This window comes from Takifugu rubripes, chromosome 12 (assembly GCF_901000725.2).
Source record: "Takifugu rubripes chromosome 12, fTakRub1.2, whole genome shotgun sequence".
NCBI lineage: Eukaryota > Metazoa > Chordata > Actinopteri > Tetraodontiformes > Tetraodontidae > Takifugu > Takifugu rubripes.
Genome location: NC_042296.1, coordinates 10,929,116 through 10,947,772, shown reverse-complemented (window position 1 = coordinate 10,947,772; position 18,657 = coordinate 10,929,116). Strand labels below are relative to the sequence as shown.

Sequence of the window (18,657 nt, the reverse complement as noted above, 5' to 3'; positions counted from 1 at the left end):
TAAACCAGGAGCACTCATTCTGCACACACATCCCATAATATAAAACACACTGGCTTAGGGTTTTAACGCCTGAGCAGCGTCGCTGAACTACGGCCTCGTTTATTTGCTACCCTTAAATACCGTCTGCAGCGGTTAAGTGCTAGCAGGGTCGGGCCGGAGCTTAGCTCGTTTGGGGGCGGAGCTCCAGGGTCAAAGCACTGCCCCCTGGGAAATCGATGCAATCATGAGCATCTGCGCACGTGTTAGTCGCACCAGGCTCTGCACCCACACGTTTTTGTCAGTCATTTCATTCCCGACTTTGGGGGATATTGTGAGAATTGTTACTTTCCCACCTGCTTTTTCCCCAAATGATGTTCTTCTTCTTCCTTCTTTCTCAGCCCCAGACTTTATATTCTCAGTGTGAAAATTTGCGGAATCTGACGGGAACAATCAGCCGTGAGCTGAATCCAGGCATTTGAAGTTATCCGCAGGTTTAGCATCGATCCCAGTGTGACGAGAGCCGGAGCAATTATGTCTGATCCTGACAGAAACTCCGGCGTTGCCTCATCCCGCCTTCAAAGCCCTCCACCATCTTTTCTCCCCCCCCCCCCCCCCGCTCACCTTTTGTAACAAATTTCACATATCTTTGATCACGTCTGTTAGAAACATCATTTTAATGAAACGTTAAAAAAAAGGGGACTATAATGAAGATAAACACGCCTGCTGTCCCATTTAGGTCAAACATCCCGGGAATAATCTGCTCTGTTTTCGCCCCTCATTTTGAGGCTTCTGTTGTCTGTGAAAAGGACCGACGCTCATTCATCATATGGAATATTCAAGAGGCACTGCCCCCACGACAGCCTTTACACAGACCCACAAGCACAATTAAACAAGCCCCCCCCCCCAACGCACTCCTCAGGCGGGCCCCTCCTTTGAGCACACGAGGAACAAGCGGGATTCTGTCTTTTGTTCGTTCGTGTAGCGAAAGAGACAAAGCTATTTCTCAGCCCTCGACCCGGCACGGGTCCAGCGTGACCCCCGCTGTCGGAGGAAATGGAAGAAGAAGAAATCCCGCCCCCCCCCCCTTGCATAAAGTGGATGAATCGTGTCCTCGTCCCGGCTTTTTAGGCTCAGTTCATTTCCAAAAGCACACCCTTCTGTGTTTAAGGTTAAAGATCTCGTCCACGTTCTTACGCTGAGCTCAAACATCCTCGCTGACGAGCGACTGCGTTGAACTGCCCGGGGAAAAGTCCCCCCCCCCCCCCCCCCCCCCTGCAGGCGCTGACCTACAGAGGAGAGTCAGAACGCTGCAGGTTTCAAGCGTGCTTTCGGGTTCTCCTTCACTTTCAAGCACCTAGATGATTGTTTCCAGAGCGTGCTTTGATGCTTTGTGACGACGTGGGCCTGTGCTTTGATCTCAAGGTGCAGGATGGTGCTGATGTGGCCCATTAGATGGCCTCTAAATAATCAGCGCTGCTCCTGGATCAGTGACAGCTCCTCCATTATATTGGTGGATAAAAAATTAATAACATTCTTATTTGCTAAAGACACCCAGAAACAAGTCAGATCAGTAAACAAGCGGCTAAATGAATTAATCACTCCTTTTATAAGCTGCCTGAATTACGAGCCTCACCTTTTAAAGGTGCCCCGTGCGCCTGACAAGGATTGCGTAACATCGGCACCTGCCCCGCGCCCCCTGGACCCGAAATATCAACACATGCGCTTGTCCTGTGTGAGGCTGAGGCCCACAAAAATGTGCCAGTGTTCTAATATATCCATATTCATACTTGAGATTGTCATCAGAATAAACCAGAGTGTAAACATCTGCATGCTTTGGCCATCATCCTTATCTGGAGCCGACCCAAACGCAGCAGAGTGCTTCGCCGGCTGAAATGAGATGGCCCGGGGCCAGAATCTTTGCTTCCTCGCCATGTCCTCTGATGGAAAGGATTGCTCTACTTTAAGACCGTCCGCCTTCTGGGCTGATTGCACATATTCAACAACATTACTCAAACTATGGAAGCAGTCCTGACGCGCGCTCTCTCAACACAAATGCTTTGGATTCTCGTGTCTTCATTCGCTGGATTTGGACTAATTATCCAGTCTGTTAAGGATGACAAAGTTGACTCTGGGTCAGGAATAGCAACATCAGCAGCTGAATTCCGAATTACAGCTGGATCCTCTCCGTAAGCCTCTTTTTGGGGGATGGAAGGGAAATATTGGCAACAGCCAGACTCATTAAAATCCCTCAAACCTTGTCTGTGTTTTTTCAATCACTCAAAATTCTTTAGTGAGAGGAAATGAATCCGAATGGGGTCTGAGGATTGTTGCCCCCGCCTTATCTCTGACACGTATGGCTCCGGCATTGTGTTCTGTGGACGGATTCCCTGGGCCGTGCAGCTCGGCCGCTCCATTATTAATGCGCCGGTGTTTTTGTTTGCTTGTTTCGGAGCCACCTGATCCCCTCCGGGGATGCATTTGTAATGATCCGGGAAAGATGAGTCGGACCCTGCGGGGTTTTTTTTTACTGTTGCGTCGCAATAACTGCACACTCATCCTGCGTATCCAACCACATTAGGGAGAGTTTCAGTGCATTATTGAGAGTGTTGCTGGCGACGTTCCGCCTGTTGCTGAGGAAGATGGACGACCCCCGTGAACCGGCATTTATTGGGTCAGGCGCATAATTAATTTGAATTCTATAAATGCTAATGAAGTCATCCACAACGGACGGTTCTCTGTCATAAATGCAGCCGCTGTTCGTGCAGTTGGCTGCAGCAGAGCCGTTCCGGATCACACAGGCTGACCATTATGCTGCGCGTTCAAATGGATCCCAAGTGTGATCCCGTATAGCAGAGCGGAGCAAATGGGCATCAACATATCAGCACTATAACAAGCAACATGTTGTTGTTGGTAATTCTAATCCCAGCCCCCCCAGTTACTGTACGTGACCTAGGCAGGGAATAAAGCGGGGCATTGTCTCCGGCCGTTCAGTTGTCATTTACTATTCTCTGCCCTCACAGTTGACCACAGTTGGTTTATCGGGAGGAGCTGAGGAACCAAGCAGCATTGGCATCAACTTCCTTCTGGAGGGGAGCAATAAACTGGGCGGCTGCAGGGCCGGAGTCTTCGCCTGAGCCGATAACTGGGAAAAAACAAGTCTGAAATGAAATTTTAATGGCATTTGAAGATGCTGTTTATCCTTGTGCGAAGCCCACGGTGGCTAATGTGCGCGTCTGCTCTGAATGCGGAAGAGGCTCCGTTCGTGGTTAAAAAAAGAAACGCCGACTCCGCGTTTCCCCAGGCGTCAGGAGTCAGCGTGAGAGAAAGCGTCTGTCATGGCGACGGAAGATGTCCCTCTGAATTGAAGGCGTCCTCGCTAATCTTTCAAGAAGGTGCTTTTTTTTTGGTCTTTCTGGTCCCCCATCACCACCAACTCATACCTGTCAGCCCCCCCCTGCCCCCCCCCCGGAAGGAAACTGCTGAGCCGTCGCAGCAGAGCAGCCAATGAGCAGTGGAGTTAAGGAATCACACAACCCCAGAGCGGACCGTGCCGCTCCGTGCCATTCTGCCTCTCCTTTTCTTATTTTCCTCGTGTTTCACCCTTCAGTGGCCTCACTGTCTGCCGCCGTGTCCCATGAATCATGACTCTTTTCCCTCCTCGCAGTGGCTGTGGCCTCCTCTTTTCATTCAAACCCTTCTGCATTTGTACCTTCAAGCATCTCCTCTGCGTCTGTGTTTATTTCCTGTTCCTCTTTTCAAGAGCTGGAATAAAAGATGACGACACAAAAGACTCAAGAAGATGGGACACCCTCCAACCAGAGACAGTTTTAAGATGTAAACTCTGCCCCAGATAAGATTCCATCCTTTTACACACTCCCCTGTGGTCCTCAGGAAGCAGAGGTTTGCTATAAACACTATAAAAGAAGGCTCTCTGTACATGGAGGGGGGTACTGATGAGGCAAAACCTGCTCTGCAGCTTTTCCAAATATTTCCTTTTCAAGCGCACGTGAAGGTTGAAATCGTGGTTTAAATCAATGGTAGTGCCAACGCGGAGGGTTCAGGATGTTCACTCCTCGCTAAGATACCTGCAGAGTACCGAGACAGGCTGTCGTTTGCTCGCCGACTCGGAGCACGGAGGTGGTCTGAGGAAGGCTCGGCTTCCTTCATGTCCGATGTTGAGGGTGTTGGAGGCGGAGTGGCTGCAGCAGCGTCCGCCATGACAGCACACTAACCAAAGCCCTGACATCCACCAGCAGGAGCTGGAGATCAGACAGCAAGAACTCTGATCTGTGGTTGCCAGAGACAACGTGCTTTCTGGGAGGGGTTCGTCGTCCAGGCCGTAGCTTGGATGAAGGTGTGTGTGTGTGTGTGTGTGTGTGTGTGATTGGATCAGAGGCGATAGAATTGCAGTACGATGGGTGATTCTCCTTGAGATTTTCATCATCACACCCCTGTTTATCATCTTTACACTGGCAGATGCTGTCGATTTAGAGCTGCTTGAGCTCCAAATCCTGGTTTACCATTTTATACATACACTCTAAACCCTCTGAACATCCCCTTTATGTTTTTATATGAATCTTAAAACTCTGACATTTTCCTGGCACCGATCCTGCATCAAGCTAAAGCCGAGTGAATACACGAAACATCACTCTACTATTCCTGTGTAATTATTATCCTGAAACATTCCAAAAGTAAAATAATCAGAAGCAAATGACTCAGAAACGTCACATCCTAACCATTAAGATGAGCCTGAGAGGTCAGTTTATTCCACCGCCCAGTGGCTACAGTGGTTAACTTTAACATTTCAGTCTTGTCTTCTTTTCACACTCTCTTCCTCCTTCGGTTGCTCTAATTTTTGGTTGAACGTGACCTTTTGCTCCTTGGGTGAATGTGTGAAGCTTAATAGAGCTGTTTAGAAGCAGGATGCCATTTGCTGCCTTCATCTCGTGCCTAAACACTCTCTAGTCTCTGTTCTTATTTCCCCTGTGCCTGCTTTTTCATTTATCCTCACACTCCCTTTATTACCACTTCCCACCTCGTTTTCTTAGTCTGCGTTCTCTGTCTCCAGCCCAGTTTTTGAATCTTTTTTTTATCGCTGCACCCTCCAGATATGCTCTCCCTCATGGCGATGCATTCACCCTCATTTCTCCTGATGACCTCCCCCTCCCTCTTCCTCTCTTACTGAGCTGGTTGTTTGTAGACAGCCCACAGTGACCGAGAGGGGCCATTAGAGGCGGAGCTGCCTGCCGATAGTAGCATCACGTCTGGGACGTTCAGGACGCTGCGAGCGCTGCTGCTAGTTTTCATCAGCAGGCTGCATTTCCGCTCATCCATTCCCTTTTTATCTTTACAGTACAAACAGCATACAGGCGTGCGAGGGCGCGCATGTGTTAATAATGCGCGCTGGCCGATTGCGCTGAATGATTGATGACAGCCAGGTCATGGACGGCGCTCACGCAGGCTCGCTGACAACAGGATAAGGCCTGGCAGCGTCACGCCACCTCGCTGCCCCAGAAGGCTCGGAACCACCAGCACAGCGTGTAGATTATGATGGTGCTAATAAAGATGAGAAGCAGCCAGGGTTTGGGGTGTTCCTGCAGCAGGCTGGGGGTTGTATCACCCTAGCAGTGTCAGCATTTGGTGATGGAAGCTGCCTTTAAATCAGCACCTGCAGCTTCCTGCAGACGGTGCGGCAACGCGGCGTGCCTCTTCCCCACATCCTCCTTTTCCTCTTCAGCGTGCAGCGCGGGCCGAGCGCCCGTCTGGGACGAGATGGGACGTGACAGCTGGCTCTTGCTGTGGAGGAGAGGCAAACACATCAGAGGAGAAGAGAAAGGCGCCGTCACAAAAATACGCCCCTGTTCTGTTCCCTGTGAAATAATGGGCAGATGAGCAGCTACTGTTGTGGAGTTCTTTACATGCTGATGTTGTGCAGCTAACATCAATAAATGTGGAGAAGCTGGTTGCTATGAGAGCATCTTATATATTATGATGGACAAAGATGAGGAATCTGCTGGTTTAGGATGGGTTTCCCACTTGGAATAATCCCACATTCCTCCTTCCAGGTGTTCAACACCTACTCCAACGAGGACTACGACCGGCGTAATGAAGAGGTGGATCCTGTTGCCTCCTCTGCAGAGTACGAGCTGGAAAAGCGGGTGGAGAAGCTGGAGCTCTTCCCTGTAGAGCTGGAGAAAGGTAGGAAAGACAGTTCTGTCCGGTCATTATTTATATTCTGGAAGCTCACTACCGTAACTGAGACTATAGATGACATCCGACCTAAAGTGGCTTTATTTTTAATCTGTTTTTGAGGTTTTCCTGTGAGCTAACGTCAGAACAGCTTCTCCCGATCGCTGTTACTTAACATGACTTTTTAATAATTGATGCCGGCTGGATGGACGCTACTGTGGAAGGGAATTTCCCAGCCGGCGTATTTCCATTTGTGTGAAGTGCTCACAGTTTAAGTTAAGACGGCAACTGTCCTCATCAATAAAACACTCATAAACGGTCTTTAACTCCCCTCCAGATGACGACGGCCTGGGAATCAGTATCATCGGGATGGGGGTGGGCGCTGACGCCGGCTTGGAGAAGCTGGGTATTTTCGTGAAGACCGTCATCGAGGGTGGAGCTGCCGAGAGGGATGGCAGGTGAGAAGAGCACGCACCAGCGAGCGCCAGTGAGACCATCATAAACCGGTCCGTAGCCAGAGTTGGCAGCAGCCTATAGACCCACAAAAGCGCCCAGTCGCACTATGCACCTGTCAGATTTAGCAGCAGGGGTTCGGATTAGAAGGCACCGTCTGGAACGTGAAGTCCCGCACGGGCGAGCGCTGAATATCTGGGTCATGTGACAGAGTCAGCGGCTTTGAGCGGCTTCTATCTGCTGGTTTCGTCCATTCGTCAAAGGTAGTTTGAGTCACCGATATTTTCATGCTTTCGCAGTCGTTTGTCCCCGATGCACGGGTGCTGCGCCTGTTGCGTTGGGCGTCCTGGTGGATTCTAAAGCGTGAACAGAGCAGTGAGAGTCACCAGTGGAGGAGGAGATGACAGCTCCCCAGCAGGCGACGGGGCCTTTTCTTAGCCACTTCTCCCTGGCAGTCGATCTATTTAGCTCAGGTTCCCCAAAAACAGATTAATATAGTATTGGCAGATGCTTGCATGCAGATATTTAGCTAAGAGCTTGCTCACACTTTCTCCCCTCTCTACTAGCATGTATGTTGGGATGATTCATCAGCTCGCTTGGCTTCCTGCTTTAGTCCAGACTGTTGAGAAATTTGGAACGACAGAAGATGCATCCATCGGCTCCTCCACCGCCTCCATCTGAAAAAATGTCTTCCACACCCCCTAGATCGGGTGATTCTAGGTCATTCTGTGTGTGTTGGCGTGAGACGACCTTCGTCCCTCCGCCGCCACCTGCCTTTACCGTGGTCTTTGCTCGGCAGCTGCGTGTCATCCGGCCGTCAGCCGCCAGCATGCGACAACACAAGTGGAAGCATTAGATGCCACGAAGGCTAGCAGAGCGTCTGAGCTGCTGAGTGACAGCCAGATCGCTCTGTGGCGACTGCTCAGGCTGATGTGTGGATCAGGGCCGCATTAGCGCCAGCGCTACAGCCGCAGACAGGCACCCAACGACACTTTGGCCTCACACTTGACTGAATATTTAACTTGAAGTGGATTAAATGAATGACTGGGCTCTTGGACCCTTCAGCCTGTCCCGAGCAGAGGAAATTCTGGCTGTTCTGTGGCTCAGGGGACGTCTGCCGTGTCCTCGTTAGCCCTCCTGGTTTGTTTTGTGCCTCATCTCTTCTGCCTCTTTGTTACGCAACAGTCTGGAACCATCGCGGTGGAAATTTGTGACCACGGGAGAGTCGGCGGCCGCTCTAATTTGACGACTAATGTGAAACGATAAGCTGTTTTGTTTGTCTCCCATCTGGCCGCTTCGCTATTGTCGGTGTTACCGATCTCTGAATAATCAAAGAGATTAACGGCGCTTTCAATTGGCCAGGATCAAAGTGAACGACCAGATCGTGGAGGTGGACGGGACCAGCCTGGTGGGGGTCACCCAGAGTTTTGCAGCCTCGGTCCTCAGGAACACATCAGGGGTGGTCAGGTAAGATCTCAGACCAGTTGTGGACCTACACACCCACATTTCCTCCTTCCTATTGTGGTTGGCTCCCTGAGCTTCACCAGTGGAAAGATAAACGTGCGTCCAGGCCCAAACAAAACACGCCCAAACGCTCCAGAACAGGCCGTCACCTGACCAGATGCTGTTTGCTCAACTAATATTGACAGTGGGGCTTTTCCACATACCAGGATGTGCCACCGCAGGTGAGGCTGCCATGAAAAGCTTCCATAGCTCATCTGTCATTTTTTTATTGGTCTCATTTTTTTACCGGGTGGATCCAGCTTCGTTTGACAGCTCTCGAGCTGCTAAATGCACAGGAAGTGTTTGAGATTGAAATCCTGCGTATTGGAGACAGGATGCAGCCAAAGTCGCACAGACCTATTTTCGGTCCTCTCTCCCCGCGCTCGTTCACTATTTCAGTCTTTCTTCATCACATCTCACCCACTCACTCCTCTTCCTTCCATCTCTCTCCCTGATCGTCAGAGGTTTTGTGGCAAGTTGGCCTATATTTGCCATTTTAGCTAAATTTAACCCTGAATTCCTGCAGCAAATCATCCAGGGGTGAGCCTCCTGGTCCTGTGGCTTCACTGAAGTGACCTTTTTGTTGTAGATATACGTAAAAATGGGAGGAATTTAGTTTTTATATGTCAGAAGTCATAGATTAATTAATAGATTAATAAATCAGCTGGAGGAGGACCCTCAAAAATATTGGTTGATTTCTCATGATAACCCTTAAAATTTAGCAATCACCCCCTCGGATGAATAAATGAAAGGCTGCCGTCATTTTCAGCTAAAATGTAGAGGAAAGAGCCTCCAAAACTGAGCTCATCCAATGATTCTAAATGACCTTTAGCTGCTAATTTGACCCACTTTTCCAACAAGCACCAAGCAGATTTAGGAGAGGAAATGCTCATTAGTGCACCACATGTATATCAGTCGGTTCCCCACTGTTATGTTTTCATATGTTTTTGGAACGCCTTCGTACTTACTGTAAATGACCCTTTAACTCATGCGTGTGTGAAACCAGTGTCCTCAGAGGGTCATGCACCGGTCACGCAGGCTTTCCTGTCCGTAAAAATCTGTGTGTGTTGTCCCTCAAGTCCCTGGGCTGCTTTCCCTAGCTAACTTTAAAAGCCACGGCCTAAAAGTTGGAGTAAACAAGACCAGGTCTCTGCTGTAGAGCTCAGACAGCCTGGTGTGTGGCGGCCCCACAACGGCGGGAGTCCGGGTGGCTCCCCATGCGTGACCGGAAAGGATGTTTCCAGGTCAGCTGCTCCCCAGGCCTCCCCGCCGTCCATTACCCTGCTCAGCTTAACCGAAGCGTTCCCGGCTTTCCTATGAACTCCTTCTTCTCTCGCTGTCTCTCCTGCCCTTCGCTCGTCTCTGTACATGGAAGTGAAACGCAGCTTAAACCGCCTTTGGCTGTCAGAGTTCACGTGACGGGAGGCCATCTGAACGCATCAAATGACACACACACACGAAGATGCTTCTGCATTTCCCTTAATATCAAAGTAAAAATGGCCAACAAGCATTTTACTACATTTCCCATAAGCCTTTGCACGGTGACCAGAGGCTTGTAATTGTGCTTTTGGTTTTAATTAATGCCTCGTTCAGTAAAAGGCTTTGGTAATCGAAAACAGCCAAAGTTCCCAGGACTCAAACATCGCTTGTGATCGCAGGTTCGTGATTGGTCGAGAGCGCCCGGGTCAGCAGAGCGAGGTGGCGGCGCTCATCCAGCAGACCCTGGAGCAAGAGCGGAGACAGCGCGAGCTGCTGGAGCAGCAGTACGCCCACTACGACGCCGACGACGACGAGGTAACGACTGAACCATTTTATCAACACACACTCTTCTGAGTCGGGATGCATGTAGGGAAAAAAGCTTGGAGCCGTTTCCTGACAATTGACATGAAGGTTTTAGCTTTTTAATGCTGTAAATCTAAATGACAGCAGGTTCTCCCAGCACACAGTCTCTCTCTCCCTCTTCCACACACACACACACACACACACACACACACACACACACACACACACACACACGCTAAGAGGATGCCACATGAACTTCAGTCCTGGAAAGCATCACTCAGCATTTCCCCCACTTCTGCTTACTCCCAGCACCTTTAATCCACCAGACACTGAGCTCATGGCCCTGCAAATTTATTCTGTGTGTGTGTGTGTGTGTGTGTGTGTGTGCGAGTGTGTGTATATACAGACACTATGTATAGACCTTCACCTAGCCATTTAACTTAAACACTCAAACACAGATTTCGTCTCCTGACTGATGGATTCAGAGCCTTCATGCTTATGAAAGTCACCAGGACACCATCCCATAATCACAGCCTCACACATTGTGGTTCCCAGAGCTGAAACTGGGAGCTGTTACGCAACTATCACCGCGACAAACGTTTACTTCTTTACGTCCCTCCTGGTCCCTGCTCATTTTATATCTTGGATCGGTTGTAGGGATGTAAATGAAATCCGGAGAACGGCTGGAGACGGATTTGTAGTCTGGACCGACACCCTGTCAGTTGGGTCCATAAACACAAGAATTCTACAACATTCTAATACACACACACACACACACACTGGTGTTTGTGCTTCTATCTTTGTGAGGACTTTTGTTGAGATAATGCATATCAGCTGAGCTAATGCCGTATCCATATGTTTGAGATTAAAATAAAGCGTGTAATTTATCCCAACGCACGCTCAGAGTGCACGTGATGGATCTTCTGTTCCAATGCCTGCTTGAATCCATATGAGATCCATAGTGGACCAGAATTTTCTCCTGAAATCATCCCTCCCACTTTATTCCGTCGCACGTGTGGGTTTCCATGTGTCATATGCAAATTAGCGCCCGCCTGCCCGCCAGTACGTTTCATGGTGGATTCTGCTGCTGGCAAACGGGACGTTACTGTGAGATGCTGGTGCCATGGCAACGGGTGAGACTGCGATAGAAATGTGACTGTCCATGCAAACGGACCAGGCCCGAGTGAAAGCCTGAAGGAAGTGGCTAAAATCGGACCCGCTGTCCAGCAGGTAGACCCTGATGCACCCTGACTCTGATTAATGAGCGTTACATGAGAGGAGCTCACTTCCTATTAGAAGCAGCTGACTGTGCCAGCGCAGATTACATCTGGTTCCCGCAGACGATCCATCAAAGCTAACAAACAGGCGGTTTGGCTAACATCATGAGTCGGCGGTTTTCTGCACATTTATTGCAGTTTTGCTAATTTAGTTTGACGTTTGAAGAACATTTGCCAAAAAAAATAAAATAAAAAATGCTGACTTTGCTCTTCCAGCAGACCGGAGAGTACGCCACCGACGAGGAGGACGCGGGGACGGCGGCGGACGGTGGAGATAAAAGCATCGAGGTCTTTGATCTACCCGAGACGGAGGACATCTTGTCCGCGTCGGAGCTAGATGCCACCAAACTGTACCAAAAGTTCAGAGAGGTAAAACTAATGTGAAAATCCAGAGATTCAAAATAAACCCCCAGAAACTAATACTCCCACGGGAAAAATAGCCAATAATAATTCAGTTAAAGGAACAAAAGAGTCCGGCAGCACTGCTTTTCTTACCTTTTCTAAAGATGGATTACCCTCCCTAATTCCTGATTAGCAGCACAAACACAGCCGTGATGTCACACCTGCGCCTGTTTTATTACACATTAATTACCCATTGCTGCTGAACCTGCCTTTAAACCTCAACGTCTGAGGATAGAAAGCCCTTTTTGTTTCACGCCGTCGCCGCTAACAGTGAGCTAACGAGAGCTAGAATGTGGAAAATTAAATCAGCGGCTTTGAGGGGGGCCGAGGAGCTGGTAGGGCTGATTGGGCGCCGCGACCCTTGAGCCTTTTTATAGACCGCCACAATAACTGTTTGACACATTTAACATAATAGCCTGAGCCCGACGGCAGCCGCCGCTGGGGCGTTGAGACGAAAACGTAAATCCCTGGCGGCGGACGGTGCACGGTCGCTCTGTTCTCTCCGGAGCGCCGCCTCCATCTTGAAAGAGCGGTTGCAGTTGCGACCTCACCTGCTGCTGCCCCCGTGGGAGCCGGCCGGAGTTAATGAGCTCACAGCAGGGAAGTAAACGACGGAGAGGCAGGGTTGGACCAGGAAGTAGCAGTTCATTTAACTAACTCTGCCTGAAGGGCCACGTTTGGGGAGCCACTGTGCACCGATTTTGGGATTTTTCTTTTTTTAGATTGCTTGAACTGTTCATGCTAGCAGTTGACACAGCTCCACACATCCCCTTTTCCCTTCTCTCACTTTCTGCCTGGCTTAGTCGAGCCCTCATTTGCTCCTGTATCCTCATCCCTCTCTCCCTCTCTCTCCCTCTCTCCCTCTCTCTCTCTCCCTGTCGCTGTCTCTCTCTCTTTCACTCCATTTCAATGACTGTCGCATCATTATCGAGGTTGCCCCGAGATGACTCCTCGTCTAAATTTCCACGACTTTCCATCTTCCATTTTAACTTTTCACATTTCTCCCCTCATCAGAAGGGACCGGCCTTCCGGTGAGCACATTTATTTCATTCCCCTGCTTTCGGGGGGGGTCTGTCTCCATCTCCACTCTCTGTCTACAGTAGCGGGAGAGCTTGTGCAGCCATGCGTTTGATGATCCGACCACCCTCTCATCTCTTCTCTTCTCTTTCTCTTTCAACAGCTCCAGATCAAACACACAGTCACTGAGGCCGAGATCCAGAAGCTCAAAACCAAGGTAAATCTGTGGAACCAGAGACATGGAGGTCTTTTTAAACGCTTCTACCCGTTGTTCTAACAACGCTGCCTTCATCCCTGTTAAGTTGGCGTCTGTGGAGAGGGAGAAGCAGCGCTGGGAGAAGGAGAAGTCCCAGCTGAAGGCCAGCATCGAGGAGAACAAGGAGAGGATGCTGAAGCTGGAGAGCTACTGGATCGAAGCGCAGACCCTCTGCCACACCGTCAACGAGCACCTGAAGGAGGCGCAGGCGCAGTACCAGGCGCTGGAGAAGAAGTACAACAAAGCCAAGAAACTCATCAAAGACTTCCAGCAGAAGTGAGTCGACCCGGCACGTAGCGCCGATGCTAATCTGCGGTTGAGTAACGAGGGATTTGGGCAACGCGTCGAGTTCCCTGAATGCATTGTTGTTTGCGGAGAGATTTCATCATTCCTGCGAGAACCTCGAGAACAGAATGTAAGCCTCTTATCTCCGGGTCCACTCTCCGACTTTTCCCGCGGCTCTCCGTCACGTCTCAGGTCCTTGACTAGAGGATAACTAGAGAAACGGAGTGTATGAATAATTTCATAAATAGCTGCAGATGAAACATAATTTGCAAATCAAACACAATCCGTTTAGCCTTTTATTGAGCCGAAAGCATGAATGCCTCTGTTCTGAGCTGCTATCTGCAGCCATTAAAGGCAGGTCTCCACTCCAAGGCTGCAGAGCTTTTCAGTGATGGTCTGTCCCATCACTGCTGCCTCTAATTGGCTCTAATTAGCTCTGCAAAGCACAGCGAAAGCTAAATGCTGAACAAGATGAGATGAATGCGGGATAGCGTCCGATTGGAGACGCTGCCTTTGAACGAGAGCTTTTTCTTCTTGCTCTGTCCCTGCAGAGAGGTGGAGTTTCTCCAGAAGGAGGACGTGGAGAGGAGGCGGCTGGAGGAGGCTGAGAAGGCCCATCTGGCTGAGATCCAGGGACTGCAAGTCAGGGTGAGGCGGATCTCCTGAGATCACCCCTGTGCTCCAGTGGTTCTGTGAGCGTGTTAGCTGTCAAAGGAAAAAAGGGGTTTAGAAACAATAACGAACACTAAGTTCCTGTCTGGATGTCTTGATTGTGATATTAAGCAAGGAGCTCAATAGATTCAACTATTTGACTTGTTCCTTTGATGTTTGACCTGTTTGAAATGGTTCGTTTTAGGGACGCTTGAAAACGGCGTGCTCCTCGTCGCGCGATGCAGCCAATGCACGTTCCTCGCGCTTTGCTTTAACGCAACATTTAAGGCCGTCGGATTAGCATCGACCGGTTGCCGTCTCTCCTCAGATCGCCACGTTGGAGTCGGAGCTGACGCAGCTGATGAAGCAGAACGGCATCCAGGTCAATAACAACAACAGCAACAGCACCGAGAGGCTGAACGCTCAGCAGCACATCCCCCACAGAGGTATGTGGGGGGGGGGATCTGCACTGGAATATCGGGATCCTTCAGATTTTCAGGAAAAAAAAGGGACCCAGTGACTGCTGGGATAGGCTGTAGCGCCCCTAGTGACCATATCAGGAATAAGCAGCATTTAACAGATTGAATGGATGTCTGGAATAATACAAAGTGCTCGTGATCACAGGTTTAGTGGTATATTTTTTAAAATGTCTTATCTTTTGACTCTAGATCCGAAAAATGCCTCCCCCAGCAGAAATAGGCCCTCCCAGGGTGCCGGCCCGGACGGCGCCAGCTCCACCGAGGGAGAGGTTTGTAGACGTTTTCCCAGTCAGCAACATCTGTTCTGCAGGTCTCATGTGGAGGGATGCATTTTATTCCTCATCGGGGGGCCGTAGATATTAACGTCTTAGATGCCTTCGTGTGCCTCTGAACCGCCGTCCAGTCCACTTCAGTCCCTTAATGAAGTAATTAGCGAGTGCTGCTCGGCGGGGGCTAATCGGGTCTGTCACGGCAGCCCGGCGGCTCCTGGGCCAAAGGCTCCCCAGAAAGGGCTGAAATCAGGCTGTGTGAGGGAGGAAGGGGCTTCAGCAGAGGCTCTTCCTCTCTGCTCTCACTCCCTCCTCCCAATGTGCCATTTTCCCGTCTGCCTGCAGGTGCTTGAGGGCCACGACAGTCCCGCTCGTGTGCGAACGCCCGTCCCCGGAGCCCAGACGCACGGTCAGTGAATCCGCGTCCCCTCGACGTCCGTTGCGCTGCTTCTGATTTGGAAGCAGAGCTAATGAGAAATGTTCTTCCTCTCCTGCAGCACCGTGCCCCTCTCACGGTCCGGAGGAGCCGAGAGAAGCTCCGGAGCCCCGGTGAGTCCCTCAGACCTGGAACATGGTTCAGACAATAGAGTGTTTGGTGCCGACTGAAGTCCAAGAATATAAAACACTGCCTTTTTCATGCTAAAATATCAAGCTTGGAATTAAGCTACTGCCTGTTGCGAAGCACAGACGGACTTTTCCCTTTTCCCTGTCTGCCCCCTTTAACCCGCTCAGCTCGTCATCCCTCAGGAGACCTACGGATCCCGCAGCCTCACCTGGGAACAGGTAAGTGCGGCTCCGGCAGCTCTTCCCAGCGCTCCGCTGGGACGCTGTCACGCCTCTCCGTCTGTGTTGCAGCGCCGCCCAGCGACCGGACAGCCCCGACAAGCTCAAGGCCAAGATGCGAGAGGTTTGCTGCCTTTATTTGCGTTCCCTCACACGATGACTGACGAGTTGTGTGACAGTTTGCTCCGATCTCTGTGTCGAACAGACTCCTCTGTCATGGCCCCACTTCTTCTCCTATTCATATTATTTGGTATCGTATTTTCATCGTATTTATTCATCCTTTCGCTTCAAATCACAATCTACTCGAATGAAAACGAGCCGAGGTAATTGAGGTAATTCACCGGAGTCACTGCGGCATTCGAATGGCAAGAAAATCGATTAGCGGGTTTAAAGAATCCCTTAAAATCTCTTCAAATCAATCGGTTCTTAAAGCTTTCGCACCGTTTGGTGGACGCCGATGAACCTTGGTGGCGGTGATCCTGCGCACTTTAATGATGTGTGAATCAGCTGTGGACTGAGAGAAGAGATGGAGTTATTAGCATTCCGTCCCATCCCCGCCCCCCCGGGGCTCCGCTGAGAGTCTTTTATCCCCCCACCAGGCAGCTCTGGGAACCCGATAACTCTTTCCTACACTTCCAGCTCCGGCTGGGGACATTTTTACCACTAAATTCCACCCAGTTTAGGGTAAATTGCCATCTCATTTAGGAGCCGAACGTGTAATCGGACGCAGAGGAGGAGGCGGATTGTTGGAGATGACTAACGTGCAGCTTCCTGACGTCTAACCACTAATCTAACTGGCAGCCAATCACAACCTCTAATGAAAGATAATCGACGTCCGTCCGCGCCCCCATCGGTCTCGATCGGAGGATGCTAATTCGTCCTCTTCCCGCTGAAATCTCCGCGGTTGTTGAGCGGCGGGAGAGAAAACGCGTCCGTAATCGGCGGAATCGGGTCCCAGAAGCAGCCGACTCAAAAGTGTCCGTCAATTCTCAGGGACCGACTGGGACCGACGACGTGAGCGGCAGCAGCGGCAGCTCCGTGGAGCTGAGCGAGGCCAAGACGGCAGGACGCTCGCACATGCTGTCGTCAGACGAGGTGGACGCACACACACACACACACACACACACACACACACACACACACACACACCGTCAGTCATGTGTTACTGATGGATGCCAAATCTCATCAAAGGAGTTCGGATCGTATGTTTATGATTGGAGTTCTGTCCATCATATCAATGATCAGGATGTCTCCAGGAAGGACGCCTGTGTTGTCGGTCTGTTCCTTAACAAGACGTGTTTTTTTTCCCGCTTTTGTTCCGTGCTGTTCTCTACGCCGCCGCTCCAAGAGTCTGGATATGATTGACGATGAGGTGAGACGGGTCGGACGCATGCGGGCCGTGTTTGTTCGGTGTGCTGTGGTTGTTTCCGTCCCTGGAGGCGCTTCTGCATCTTTTTCTTTGTCTCCATCTCAAACTGCATCCGTAGTAAATTCAGCTCCTCTCACACGTGCATCCCTCGTGCGCTCCATAGCTCAGCAGGAGGTTCATTTGGGAACGTTCTCTTGGTGTCTATTTTTCAGATTCTGGAGGAGGGACAGGTCCCCAAGCAGTATCTGCTGCAGAACCTGAGCATCGGGGACTGGACCTCGCAGCAAGTTGCTCGCTGGCTCGTGGGCGTCCACCTGGAGCATCACATCCCAGAATTCACTGCCCAAAATATAAACGGAGAACGGCTGCTGCGGCTGGAGAGCCCTGAGCTCAAGGTGACCTCCGCCTCTCCAGAATTTCAGGATTCCTTGTTCACTTAAGATTTCAAAGTTGATCAAGTGTTGTGTTCCTCAGCTGCTCGGAGTCACTTCCTCCCAGGACCGGGCTCTGATCAAGAAAAAGATCAAAGACCTTAAAGTTTCGATGGAGAAGGCCAAGCGCAAGCAAGAAAAATTAGAGAAACAGCGCGAGAAGCTACGGAGGAGAGACTCGGAGCAGGAGCAGAGAGCGGCGGGCAGTGACAACGAGTGACGATGGAGCCGCTCACTCTTGGCTGCAGCACCACTCCAAGCGAGCTCAACGGGCCCCGAGAACGAACCCTGAGGAACGCCCGCACGGCCGTCCAACAGCTCTCAGAGGTGCTGCGTCGCAGCTGTTGCAGACTGTCGAACGACTTTTTCACCAAGCAGATAAAACCAAAATTAGCACTTGGAAAATCGGATGCTGCCCACATTCATTTCTTCCTTTTCTTCTCTTACGCATTCAAGCATTTCCTCGTTTATTGCTGTAAATCAGGGTTATTTTTTTTTAATATAATTCAAATTTACAGTCTTCTCATTCCATAGTCTCTACAGAGGCTACCTACAACACGATGCAAATGTATCTGCCGTGCCACTGGATGGACTTGTTGGACATGTTGGACACGGAAGGAGTCACACCCGCATGGTGGGAAACACGAGGCAGTACTCGTGTCCCGCCACTGGGTGTCGCCATACTGCTGATTTAGACGGAAACACTGGAACTCGTGTTTTACTGGCAGGGACCCACAGAACACTGGACGTGCAATCACTGTACTTTTAACCTGTGTACTGGGATGTACTGGTGTGTACTGGGGTGTACTGGGGTGTCCAATGCTCCTCAAACGATCCGTGTAATAAGACTGACAGCACGGACTCCCCGTAACTGACTGGACTGAGGAGTTCAGGTCCATGATAATCAGCAAATTTGTATCTTTCCAACTCCGCACCACAAATATCCAAACAGTTAAATGAAACTGGGATGCATCCTGTTGCTCCGACTCCGCTTGTGACCTGCTTTCTTTTTCCATCCGCTCTTAATAACAAAATAAAAACCCCATTGCTGCCTTTAGAGTAGAATTATTCTGAGCTCGACCCGCTTTTGTGAAAGTGTCAAAAAACACATAAAGTAGACTGATTGTTCTTTTTTCTTGTTTAATTTAATGAATCGCACCTAATAGACGCACTAAAGTGTAGATTTTCCTCACAAAATCAGTCCAGTATGACTTGAAACTTTGTAATTTATTTGTTAGAGTCGGGACATTTCGATTGGATCGGGTTTAAATGAGTGTTTTAGGGGTTTTTTTGTTCCATTTTCTCTATCAAAACCACCTCATAGAGACACCAGAGTCACCGTGACACCACCAGGCAGCTCTGAACCTTTTCCTGTCTCCGTCCCCGTCTGGTTCATGTAAACCTGAAAAATACCTCCAAGCCAATCCACAGTAATAATATTATTATTTATTTCTGTATTTAATGAAGCAACTGCTGATGATCGCTTATACATAATAGGAGTATTATTAACAGCTCATATAGTCCTTTACCCA

General features: G+C 50.0%; 1 protein-coding gene across 8 annotated transcripts in view; it reads left to right on the top strand.

Moving 5' to 3' along the window:
- Window positions 1-18,657, top strand: part of ppp1r9a (protein phosphatase 1, regulatory subunit 9A) — a 24,379-nt gene extending 5,722 nt beyond the window's left edge. For 4 of the 8 annotated variants that reach the window (XM_029844721.1, XM_011609492.2, XM_011609491.2 and 1 more), the window contains exons 3-21: window positions 6,045-6,177; window positions 6,506-6,626; window positions 7,984-8,088; window positions 9,783-9,918; window positions 11,400-11,552; window positions 12,766-12,819; window positions 12,905-13,134; window positions 13,695-13,791; window positions 14,123-14,240; window positions 14,463-14,542; window positions 14,888-14,951; window positions 15,040-15,091; window positions 15,275-15,325; window positions 15,398-15,449; window positions 15,531-15,575; window positions 16,319-16,420; window positions 16,674-16,697; window positions 16,907-17,089; window positions 17,169-18,657. In XM_029844721.1, coding sequence (XP_029700581.1) covers window positions 6,045-6,177; window positions 6,506-6,626; window positions 7,984-8,088; window positions 9,783-9,918; window positions 11,400-11,552; window positions 12,766-12,819; window positions 12,905-13,134; window positions 13,695-13,791; window positions 14,123-14,240; window positions 14,463-14,542; window positions 14,888-14,951; window positions 15,040-15,091; window positions 15,275-15,325; window positions 15,398-15,449; window positions 15,531-15,575; window positions 16,319-16,420; window positions 16,674-16,697; window positions 16,907-17,089; window positions 17,169-17,345 — 1,977 coding nt within the window. In that variant the 3' untranslated portion in view covers window positions 17,346-18,657. The remainder of the gene's footprint in view (window positions 1-6,044; window positions 6,178-6,505; window positions 6,627-7,983; window positions 8,089-9,782; window positions 9,919-11,399; window positions 11,553-12,765; window positions 12,820-12,904; window positions 13,135-13,694; window positions 13,792-14,122; window positions 14,241-14,462; window positions 14,543-14,887; window positions 14,952-15,039; window positions 15,092-15,274; window positions 15,326-15,397; window positions 15,450-15,530; window positions 15,576-16,318; window positions 16,421-16,673; window positions 16,698-16,906; window positions 17,090-17,168) is intronic. The other 4 variants (XM_029844722.1, XM_011609494.2, XM_011609495.2 and 1 more) reach the window with 4 other exon arrangements.